This window comes from Melanerpes formicivorus, unplaced genomic scaffold, assembly GCF_026170545.1.
Source record: "Melanerpes formicivorus ecotype bairdi unplaced genomic scaffold, bMelFor1.0.p_v2 SCAF_143, whole genome shotgun sequence".
NCBI lineage: Eukaryota > Metazoa > Chordata > Aves > Piciformes > Picidae > Melanerpes > Melanerpes formicivorus.
This window is the reverse complement of record NW_027142495.1, coordinates 137,640-149,642: the sequence shown is the minus strand read 5'-3', so window position 1 is coordinate 149,642 and position 12,003 is coordinate 137,640. Positions and strand designations below refer to the sequence as shown.

Genomic DNA, 12,003 nt, shown 5'->3' with positions numbered 1-12,003 from the left:
CAACTGTAACCATAAATTAGTGATTTTGAGTAGAAAAAGACTTCTTGCAGCACAAGGAGGCCTTGAAGAGGGAATAATCTGTTCAGGAATGGTCCTGACAATGTTGTCCAGTGAAAATCCAAAACATTACCCACCTGTTCTCGCAGTGGAACCGAGCCAGGATGTCTTTGGCTTTTGTTTGGCTGTTGAGTTGAATTGCCATAGAGACTTTTGAATGTAGAGGAGCATAAACTCTTATCACTCCCTCGGGTATGTCAGACTGCAGGTATGGTGGAAAAGTGACACCTCCCTAAAAATCAAACATACAGCACAGTCAGTCTGAGGTGAACATTGCTTCTAGCTCTATCCAGTTCTGCAGCTCTTCTCACAGGACCACAGATGTTAGAAGTTGGAAGGCACCTCTAGAGATCATTGAGTCCAACCCCACTACCAGAATAGAATATAGAATATAGCACAGGTCACAGAGAAACACATCCAGACAGGTCTTGAAAGTCTCCAGAGAAGGAGACTCCACTATCTCTCTGGAGAGCCTGTTCCAGTGCTCTGTGATCCTTGCAGTAAAATTCTTCCTCATGTTGAGGTGGAACTTCCTGTGCTTGTGCTGTAGTTTACATCCATTGCCCCTTGTCCTATCACAGGGTGCAACTGAGAAGAGCCTGTCCCCTCCCTCATATTTATGTACATTTATTAGCTCCCCTCTCAGTCTTCTCCAGACTACAAAGCTCCAAGGATCTCAGCCTCTCCTCACAAGGCAGTGCTCCAGTCCCTTAATTACCCTCATAGCACTCTGTTGGACTCTCTTAAGTAGATCCCCGTCCCTCCTGAACTGGGGAGCCCAAAACTGGATGCAATATTCCAGGTGGGGCCTCACTAGGGTGGAGTGGAGGAAGAAGAGAACCTCCCTGCATCTGCTGGACACACTTTGCTTAATGCACCCAGGATACAATTGGAGTTCCTGGCCACAAGGGCACATTGCTGTCCCATGGATAACTTATTGTCCACCAGGACTCCCAGGTCCTTCTCCACAGGGCTGCTCTCCAGCAGATCACCTCCCAGCCTGTATTGGTCCAGTTTATTTTTCCTTCCCACATGCAGGACTCTGCACTTATCCTTGTTGAACTTTATTAGGTTCCTCTTTGCCCAGCTCTCCAGGCTGTCCAAGTCTCACTGAGGTTGCTTGCAAAACGTCCCTATCCTGGATTTACCTGATTAGTCAAAACCTATATTTACAGTCATGGTAATGCAAATTTGTGGACATAGTGTAATGAGACATAATGAAAAGACTCTAAGTCCTCTGTAAGTGTCACATCACTGCATGAAGTAAAGCCCTGGAATTTTAACTGCTTAGGGTAATATTGAGTCAAGTTGTTGCCTGGGGTCTTGAGTCAAGTTTTTCTCTGAAATTTTGTGTCAGGTTATTATGTGAGATTTTGAATCAAGTTTTTGTTGTCAGGAGATCTTTCTGCTAAGATTTTGAGTCAAGTTTTTCTTATCAGGGATTTTGAGTCAAGGTTTTGTTATCTGAGATCTTGAGTCGACGTATTATCTGAGTTGTTTTTTGTTTCCCAGTGATTTCTGTCAACATTGGTCAGTGACCCAATTGCTTATTTAAAAGTACATTTAAATGATCAGGAATATCTGCTCTTCCTTTTAAAGGTGGAATTCTCCTCAAGAATGAAGATCCAGTTCTCTGCTTCCGTCTGCTGTAGCTTCAACCAGATCGAAGCCTATGTCCAGTAAAATGGCTCAGTACCATATGGTCCCTCTTAATTTTTGACCTTGTGTTGGGTTCAAACCACCATCTCAGAAGTTTATGCACTCTTCCACGATTAATGGTGGATAAATCAATTAGCAAGGTTTGCATTCCAGTTCTAATCCAGTTAATACCATGCTGAGCAGAGTACAAGAGTCTCTGCAATCTCTGTCCCTGGGTAATGTAGAACATCTGAGGCACAGGCACTCTGTTAAGTGCTCTGAAAATTCAATTCAGTTGCCCAAACAGAGTTTGTCTCCAATTTATCCCTCATATTTCAGCTACCTGCCATTGCTAATCTCCTTTTTATTAGATGCAAAGACAGTTACTATGATCAATGAACTTGTCCTCCCAGAGGTGCAATGTCTGCACTAAGGGACTCATCACAAGCTCTTGCTTTGTTTCTTCCAGGTTGAACACAGTTGTGCAGCCAGCGACATCATGATTTACAACATCTCTGTCTCCATCTGCAGCACACCTACCAGCCATATATTTCAGTCAGTGCTGGCAAATGAAGGCTCCAAAAAGCTGGCATTAGCATGGATCCACAATTCATGTCTATCATTTGTCTTTCTGGGGTTTTGGCCAGATGTTCCCTTCTGCATTTTCTCTATATTGAGGTGGCTCATTCTCACAATCTCTTAATATCACTCCTTCCTAATTAGTTATTTCTTTTGTTCTCCAAGACTCCTTCAATGGCTGTAGAGGTCTTGACCAGTTTCTTGATCGCTCCTCTTCCAATTTACCACTCTCCATTCTTTCAAACCTCCATAGAAGACCCTAAAGACTTTCTCTATAGGTTGTTAAAGGTTGTTACTGCATGGAAAATGCTACATGGAAGATACTATAGAAACTGTATACATTGAGCATGTGCACACAGTTTGTTGCCCAAATTCTATGTTGCACCCAGTACATAAGTTAATGTTTGGTGTTTATTGAATTTCAGATAAATTCCCAAATTCCATATCTAGGCAGTGGAGAAAAGTTGGTGGCTTTACAACATCCAAAAGAAGAATTTTGTATCAGACTTGCCTAAGTCTGAACTGTACCTGGAACTCTGGAGTTCCTTGGAAGTATTGAGTTCCTTGGAATTATCCACCTCTCTCCTCTGACTATATGAGGAAGAACAACACAAACTATGTCATTAGATGCTTCAGATTTAGGCCAGTTTTGGTGTTTCTGATAGGCAAACTGGATTTTCTTTCTGCAAAGCTGTAAAACTAAAGCTAACAAGATGAATGATGAGGGGCCTGGACCAGGGAATAGTAAGTTCAATTAAACTCCATATGGACTATCCTACTACTCAAATTCATGCATTTGTTGACACTTTACAGATCATTGTCAAGGACAGTCCACACGTGGTCACTTTATGAGATAAGAGAAGAAGGAAGCTGGTTAAAAGTGCACTGGAAAATGATGGGTTTGGTATACCTCTGGTCTTTCAGGTCTCTCTCTTTCCATGGTCTTTCTCCTCAGAAGTTTTCTCACTCCTTTGTCAAACATCAGCTGCCTCTTGCTGTTGTTCATTGCTGCCTCGTTCATTTTTCTCACTTGGGAAATCAGGAAGGATGGGACCTAAAGGGAGGAAACCAGAATTGAGAAGATAAAGTAAATAAATAAATAAAGTTTGGTGTTGGACCAAATTTTAGGCACAAGAAGAGAATGTTCCAGCAACACCTTCTTGTGGCCTTTCACTACCTAAAAAGGCCTATCAGAAAGGTGGGGACAGACTTTTGAGCAGGGCCTTTTTTGACAAGACAAGGGCTGATGGGTTTAAATTAAAAGAGGGAGATTCAGGCTAGAGAGAAGGAAGAAACTATTTACTATGGGGTTGGTGAGACACTAGACATATTGCCCAGACTGGTGGTCCCCATCCCTGGAAACGTTCTAGGTTGGTCAGGCTGATGGGGTCTAAGCAACCTGATCTACTTGAAGATGTCCTTGCTTACTGCAGAAGGGTTGGACCAGATGATATTTAAAGGTCCCTTCCAACCTAAACTATTTTGATTCTATGATAAAATACCTCCAGAGGGCAATTCATGCTACAATAGATTTCTTAGTTGAGGTAAATCTCCTTCCAGGACTATTTGTCACTGTATCTCCTCCTAGCTATAGAAGACTCCAGCCAGTATCCAAAGAATAGCTAACTTTTTCTTCTAGGGAGCTCAGTTTACTCTGATTTCTGCAGAGCTGATGCTCCTTTAGTTTAAGGGTGTCAGATCCCTGGAGCAGGCTGCCCAGAGAGGTTATGGAGTCTCCAAAGATTCCAAACCCACCAGGACATTGCGATCCTGGGCATCCTGCTGTGGGTGACCCTGCTTTAGCAGTGGCGCTGGACAAGATGATCTCAAGGGATCCCTTTGAAAGACCACCATGCTGGGATTCTGTGACAGCAAAATACTCCTCTGTACTAGAATCATGAAGAGGGAACCATTATTACTCACTGTCCACAGGATGTCCTGGTACCGAATCAGAAGCCGCACAATGTGTGCCGTGGTGGCAGCTGCTTGCATTTCTTGTTGGTTTGCACGTTTCCCCTTGTAGATGAAGAGGTTTGGTGCCACAATCATAGAAACATTCCACAGATTCATTTTATTTTTCCCCTCATTAGCCACCACTTTCTTCAGGAACTGAAGAAAGGCCTAGGAAAATGAGATTTGTGATGCTGAGACTCAGGAAATTGTTTTCCTCTTAATTGCAGGCTCTTCAAATGCCTGTCTGGCTTGCACCTGCTCTGTTTGTACTTGGAGATGAAAGGGGGGGGGGGGGGGGGGTGTTGCATCCTAGTTTGGATAATTCTGATATTTGCTGGCACAACCACGTGTGTCAATCACAAATTAATAGTTACTGTTATCAATTATCTGCCACCTAAAGTATAATGCCGAATGCATTAAGTTGAGCGTCTGCGCTAAGGGTTTGAATCCTGTTGCAAAGGTATACAAAGGTGGTAGTGGAACAAAAGGTCAAGAGAGGTTCTCCTGCCCCTCTACTTTGCCCTACTGAGGATATATCTAGAGTACTGAGTGCAGTTCTGGGCTACTCAATTCAAGAGGGATGGGGAACTGCTGGAGAGAGTCTAGTAGAGGCTACAAAGATGCTACGCATCTCTGTGAGGAGGAAAGGCTGATAGAGCTGGGGCTGTTTAGCCTGGAGAAGAGCAGCCTGAGAGGACATATTATCAATGCTCAGCAAGAGCTAAAGGGTAGGGGACAAGAGGATAGGGCCAGAATGTTTTCAGTGGTGCCCAGCAACAGGACTAGAGGGAACTAGCACAAACTGGAACCCAGGAGTTCCATCTGAACAAGAGGAGTAACTTCTTTGCTGTAAGGGTGCCAGCAGGCTGTCTAGAGAGGTTGTGGAGTCTCCTCTGGAGAGACCCCAAACCTGCCTGGACTCTGAGATCCTTGGCAACCTGCTATGGATGACCCTGCTTTAGCAGGAACTTTGGACTAGATGATCTCCAGAGGTCCCTTTGATTTCTTCCTAGCTTTCAAAGTGTCCATGTTGATGTGTTTGGCTAAGGCTTTTTATATTGCAATTACCAGGATCATCTATCTCTCTTCAAATGCACACTAGTCCCATATGTGATATGAACTGGTATTTAGGCAATGAATTGGACTCAATGATCTTAAAGGTATTTTCCAAGCAAAATGATTTTGTGGTTCTAAGATCTGAGGAGTTTCTGGCAGCAACCTCCAAACTTTTCTGCTGGGATAATGAAATCGAGAAGAGCTCAGTGGTTGTCCATTGACATCACTGCTGCACATGCATGGCAGAGTCAAAGGAAACTCTTTTCCCTTTTGGGCACTGTATTCAGTTTTTTCCTTGAGTGACTGAATAGGATGGATTGCAGCTGTGGTTGGAACTGGGGGCTGCCAATGAATCCTTTTGCAACAACATTGCATTAAAACCACGGTCTTTGTACCCTGACATTGCTCTTGAAACATTTTTACAAGCCCAGGATCTACAAAACAGGAACTATGGAGGAGAAATTTCTAACATCTCATTATAGAGAGCGAGTGGAGATGGATTCAGTTTTGTCATCACTTCTATTTTGGTGTGGAAGCCTGGTAATAATTAAGACAACTCATCTACTACGTGTTTTATGTATAAAGATCTATGCTGATATGGTCTTTGGTGGAAGAAGTAGCTCATATCCTTCACAGAGCACTGGTAGACCTCTAAAGGTTGTTATTCTTCTCTCTTCTGATTGCATAAATACAGGTGAAGAAGCCACCTGGTCTCATAATGCTATATCTAAACAGGGAGACTAGCGGGAAGTGTCCCTTCTGATAGTACAGGGGTTGGAACAAGGAGATCTTTAAAGTCCCTTCCAACCCAAACCACTCTATGACTTTCAGAGATGGGGTTTGTGCAGGGTCCTGGTGAGCAGAAGGCTTGATGAATGTCTGGAGGCTCCCAGGTCACTTGTTCATCCTTTACATGGAAACAAGTCTAAAGATGCATATGGTGTCTCTTAGGGTCAGGACATAGCTGCAGCTGGATCTGGGAGATCCCAAGAAAACCCCAAATGCTCATAGCCACCATGTCTGTATCAGGAAGTAGTAGATGGGTGTGGGCATGGGCTTGTGAGGCAAACCAGCTGAGGGTGAGGTCCTGACATCTGCACTACCGATGAACATTCCAGGGTTCTTTTGGTTTGAACTTCCTCCTCCAGCCTACTCCAGTGCCTTGGAAGTCCTTCAGAGCTGGGAGGGGACTTAGATGAGCAGCTTTGGAATGGGCTGCCCAGGGAGTGGTGGTGGAGTCACCATCCCTGGAGGTGTTCAAGAGGGGACTGGACGTGGCACTCGGTGCCATGGTCTAGTAGTCATGAGGTCTGTGGTGACAGGTTGGACTTGATCTTTGAGGTCTTTTCCAACCTTACAGACTCTATGATCTATGATTCCTAGGGATCAGCTTCTCATTTAACTTCACCCTGGAGAATTCCAGTTATACAGAAAACACAGAAGCTGGATCTTTTGAGGTTTTTTTGCGTTTTTGTTTGGTTGGTTGGGGTTTTTTTCTCCTCAAACTACGAGAGGAACATGCCTCTTTGAAACAGCTACTCCAGGATCAACGGTGTCTGAAGCAGCATCTGTTTCTGAACTGCTCTTAAAAGAAATGAGAACCAAGGAATTGGAACATGTTTTCAAGGAAATGATGAAAGACACAGCTGAATCCTTTCACAGTGCAATGTCTCATTACCAACTGTTAGGAAGATCCCACCTCTCTCATTTAAAAATCACAAGCACCACAGATGGCAGGTGATGCTAAAGGAAGCACTTACCTTGGCTGTATCTCTGTTGGCTTCAGGCAGCAGCATGATCAACAGATGCAAAGCTTGAAGCTGTAACTTGATCTTGGAGATTTCTAGGAATGCAAAGAATAAGTATTTATGAAATCCCAGTTGCAAGTGATTTGTTCCAAACCCCTTGTTGGTCAGCAGTTCTAGAAGCACAATAACCACTGCTCAGTTGAGGTGAGCATGTTTAGGTGGTGCTTAACCACAGCCTTCTTCCCAACTATAAAATCAATTTAGTAAGTGGGGGTTTTGTGGTCTTTTTCTTCCCCTCATCATTTTGGCTCTTTGTCACAGGGGGGAGACAAGGCTCCATAAAATTCTACCTAAAAAGAAGCAATGTGTCAATATTTCTCAGTACCAGCCAGTTTCTTTTTGATACCACAGAATGGGTTATAAACATAAACTAAGTATTTTACTTCTTTCAAATTGACAAGTTTTGGATTAATCTTATTTAATAATTTGCTGAGTGTTTGTGCCATTGGAAATTGATTCCTTATCACTTCAAAAGTCTTTATCTCGCATCTAGCACTCTAGGTCAATGTAAAGTCTCTTGTCAGCGACAAAATATCATGTCTTCAGCAGCTGATAACTGTTCAGTGCTCATTAAAAGAGATGGAGTGGAGAAGATAGGAGGAATAACTGTCATTTGGAGGAAAAAGAACATGAGTTATGGATCATGTTTCTCTTGTAGGGAATAAAGTTACTTTACTCTGCACAGACACCTCCTCTTCAGTCTTCCCTAGGCCGCTGAGCAATTTTAACTCCATGCAGCTTGGGACTCATAAGGAGCACACTCAGGTATGTGAAGACATGGACCTGGTGGAGCAAATCCAAAGGAGGCCACAAAAGTGATGCAAGAGCTGGAACCCTTCTGTTGTGAGGACAGGCTGAGAGAGGTGGGGGTGCTCAGCCTGGAGAAGAGAAGACTCTGGGGAGACCTTCTGATGGCTTTTCAGTACTTGAAAGTGGCTGATCAGAAAGCTGGGGACAGATTTTTGAGCAGAGCCTGTTGTGACAGGACAAGGGGTGATGGGTTTAACATAAAAGAGGGAAATTTAGATTAGAAAGAAAGAAGAATTTTTTTTTATGCTGAAGGTGTTGAGACATTGGCCCAGGCTGCCTAGAAAGGTGGTGGATACCCCTCCCAGGATGTGTTCCAGGTCAGATTGGATAATGCTCTGAGCAATCTGCTGCAGTTGCCCATGTCCCTGCTGATTGCAGGAATTTGGACTAGATGACCTTTAATGGTCCTTTCCAACCCAAACCACCACTGAATAATTCTATTCTGTGATGGCTGAAGTATGAGTTCACCTCATTGTGCCCTTTACCTCATGGAGACACTGAAAACTTATCTGCAATCTTATGTACAATTCCTAAGATTTCTGTATGAATTTGCCTAACAAATTCATCATCCTGATAGTTTCACTGTGTCCTAGCTGAAGTGAATTTACAATGGCATCAGGAAGAATGGGAAGGTGCTACTGTGTTCTTCCTGGAAGAGAAGTGAACAAACTGTACTGAGCTAGAGAGTGTTATGTACACTGAAAACAAAACCCAATGGCCTGGTGCTTTCTGTGGTCACACATCTCTTTGTATGAATACTCTGACCTCAGCAAAAGCCTTAAGAGAAATAAATCAGATCTAATATAATGAGTTGGGTTGCAAGAGACCTTTATAGGTAATCTAGATCAACTCTCCTGCATTGAGCAGGGACATCTTCAGCTAGATCAGGTTGCTCAGAGCCCTGTCCAAAGTTAACCTCTCCTAATACAATTTCAGGCCATTTCTTCTCATCCACCACCTGATACTAGCAGAAGGAACTGACCCCTCGACCTCAAGGACATTGAGACTCTTGAACGTGTCCAGAGAAGGGCAATGAGGCTGGTGAGAGCACAAGCCCTACGAGGAGAGGCTGAGGGAGCTGGGATTGTTTAGCCTGGAGAAGAGGAGGCTCAGGAGAGACCTTATTGCTCTCTATAACTACCTGAAGGGAGGTTGTAGACAGGAGGGGGTTGGTCTCTTCTCCCAGGCAACCAGCAGCAGAACAAGAGGACACAGTATCAAGCTGCACCAGGGAAGTTTAAGCTTGAGGTGAGGAGAAAGTTCTTCACAGAAAGAGTTGTTAGCCATTGGAACGGGCTGCCCAGGGAGGTGGTGGAGTCACCGTCCCTGGAGGTGTTCAAGAGAGGATTGGATGTGGCACTTGGTGCCATGGTCTTGTAGTCATGAGGTCTGTGTTGACAGGTTGGACTTGATGATCTTTGAGGTCTTTTCCAACTTTATTGATTCTGTGGCTTCCCTTTCTCCAGACTAAACAATCCCAGTTCCCTCACCTGCTTCTCATACAGAATATATAGGTTGGCTGTTAGGAACAACTTATTTACCAAAAGGATTGTCAATCCCTAAACCAGGATGCCCAGGGCAGTGGTGGAGTCTGCATCCCTGGAGGGACTGAAAAGCTGTGGTGCTGGGTTAATGGTTGGACTTAATGGTCTTGAAGGTCTTTTCCAATGATAATGCAGCTAGGATTCTCTAATTTTATCTAGTTCAGCCCATACTAACTCGATTCCCACTTACTTTCCACCAGTGTGATGAAAGCAGGTAGATATTCTACTGTGAAGAGCGGGCTTGGGAGCTCTCTTATAAACATTTTCAGCAGTCCTGCTGCGTCATTGTTTCGTACTTGGTCCCAGTCAAAAGCGTCTTCATAAAATTTTGCTTCAAGTTCTTGGTGGAGATTCTGAAAGAGAAAAGGAACATCTGACCTTTAATCATTGCTTCTGACCCAACAGTTTGACATCACTTCAGAAACTTCATTACAAACAACAGTTTTACACCATGGCTGAATTAAAGGAGCTCAAAACCAGTAGTAGTTTAAGTACAACTATGAGGAGTTCACAACAGGTCAATAAATTCAGTTTCTGGAGATATTTTCCACCCAGGCTGAATTTGGTTTGCTACAGTTCAATTTCTGCCAGTGACCCATGTGAACCATTTTCAAGCAAGACAATTTTGTGCAATGTCTTGGGGCTAGCAACAGAAAATTCAGTTAAAGAGGATTGGTTCTTCTCATTTAAAAGACTCTCTAGGGGTTTTGACCCTGAAATCACAAAGGAGAGGCAGTTCTTCCTCACTGCCAGGAAACTTGCTGGACAGTCTGTTGGCATCCAAGTCCGTGGGCCTTGAGCAATTCAGTAGAATTGCAGAATCACAGAATTGTTTTGTCTGGAAAAGACCTCTAAGATCACTGAGTCCAACCGTCAGTGTAAGACCACTATGGCCATCAAACCATGTCCCAGGGTGCCGTGTCTACATGTTTTTTTGAACACCTCCAGGGATGTTGATTCCACCACCCCCCTGGGCAACCTCTTCCAATGCCTAACAGAATCTTTACCTTAAGGTCTTTCTGTCTTTGTAAAGATGTATTCCTTTAGGAGAGATATTATTGCATTTTATCTTTATAGCTATGATGAGGTTGAATCACTTAACAGAAAAATGAAGGTGTCAAACCGGGACTGTCAAAAAACCCCACTTAATGCACACCAACAAAAGCCATAAAACCAACCACCCAAACAAACAAACAAAAAACAAACGAGACACGTCTAAGACAGATTGATTGTACCATTTTGGGTGCTCCAGTGTCAACATTTTGCTCAGAACAGATTGATCTAGTTCTGGAAGGTGGCTAATCAGTATTTCATGGATATGTGGTGGCAGCAAACTGAGTAGTGGCTGACACCACGTCAGGCTGTACTGCCATTCAGTGAGACCTGGACAGGCTGAAGAGTTGGGAAGAAGTGAACCAAGTGGCCATGTGTAGAGTCCAGAACCTGGGGAGCAATGACCCTCTGCACAAGTACAGGTGAGGGGTTGACCTGCTGGAAAGCTGCTCTGTGGAGAAGGATCTGGGAGTGCTGGTAGACAACAAGCTCACCATGAACCAGCAATGTATTCTTGAGGCCAAGAAGGTAAGTGGTCTCCTGGGGTGCATTAAGAAGAATGTGAGCAGCAGGTCAAAGGAGGATCTCTTGCTCCTCTACTCTGCACTATTCAGGCCACATTTGACATCCTGGGTGAAGTTCTGGACTCCCCATTTCAAGAGAGGCAAGGAACTACTGTAGAGTCCAGTGGAAGCTACAAAGATGCTGAGGGCCTGGAGCACCTCTGTGAGGCAGAAAGGCTGAGAGACCTGGGGCTCTGTGGCCTGGAGAAGAGCAGCCTGAAAGGAGATCTTATAAATGCATATAAATATCTAAAGACTGGAGTTCATGAGGATGAGGCTGGGTTCTTTTGAGCAGTACTCAGTGACAGGACAAGGGACAATGGGCAGAAACTGGAATCCATGAGGCTTCATCTGAAGAGGAGGAAAAGCTTTGACAGTGCAGAATCAGTGGGGCAGGCTTCCCAGAGGGGTTATGGAGTCTCCTTCTCTGGAGAGATTCCAAACAGACATGGACATTGTGATCCTGGTCAGCCTGCTGTGGGCACCCTGCTTTAGCACTGGGGTTGGACTAGATAATTCTTAGATATCTCTTCCAACCCCCACCATGCTGGGATTTGTGTGAGTGGGAAATAACCAGTAAGGTTGCAAGTGGGAACAGATTTTAGCTTCAAAACCAGTTTAGAAAATACAGGCTCCTCAAAAATATGTCAGGTAAATAGAACTGAAGGACAGTATTGTAGTGTGAAGATATCATAGAATCACAGAAAATCAACATGTTGGGGGTTGGAAGGGACCTCTGGAGATGATCTAGTCCAAATCCCTCCTAAGGCTGGGCCACCCACACCAGGTTATCCAGGATCACAAGTCCAGGTGGGTTTCGAATGTCTCCAGAGGAGATACCACACCCTCTCTTGGTAGCCTACTTTAAGGCTCCAGTACCCTGATAACAAAGAACTTTCTCCCTGAGTTCCATAAATCTGTGAATAAGGCAGCCTTCATAAT

The 12,003-nt window shown here is 44.1% G+C and overlaps 1 protein-coding gene across 6 annotated transcripts in view; it reads right to left on the bottom strand.

The window, feature by feature from the left end:
* The window catches only part of ARHGAP28 (Rho GTPase activating protein 28), a 103,624-nt gene that overhangs the window by 9,970 nt on the left and 81,651 nt on the right, over positions 1-12,003 (bottom strand). For all 6 annotated transcript variants that reach the window (XR_010991169.1, XM_068168609.1, XM_068168613.1 and 3 more), the window contains 5 exons: positions 9,636-9,798; positions 7,044-7,126; positions 4,198-4,395; positions 3,185-3,328; positions 135-289 (listed from right to left, as the gene is read on the bottom strand). Coding sequence is in view for 5 of the 6 variants with exons in the window: in XM_068168609.1 (XP_068024710.1) it covers positions 135-289; positions 3,185-3,328; positions 4,198-4,395; positions 7,044-7,126; positions 9,636-9,798 (743 nt within the window). In the remaining variant the exon portion in view is untranslated. The remainder of the gene's footprint in view (positions 1-134; positions 290-3,184; positions 3,329-4,197; positions 4,396-7,043; positions 7,127-9,635; positions 9,799-12,003) is intronic.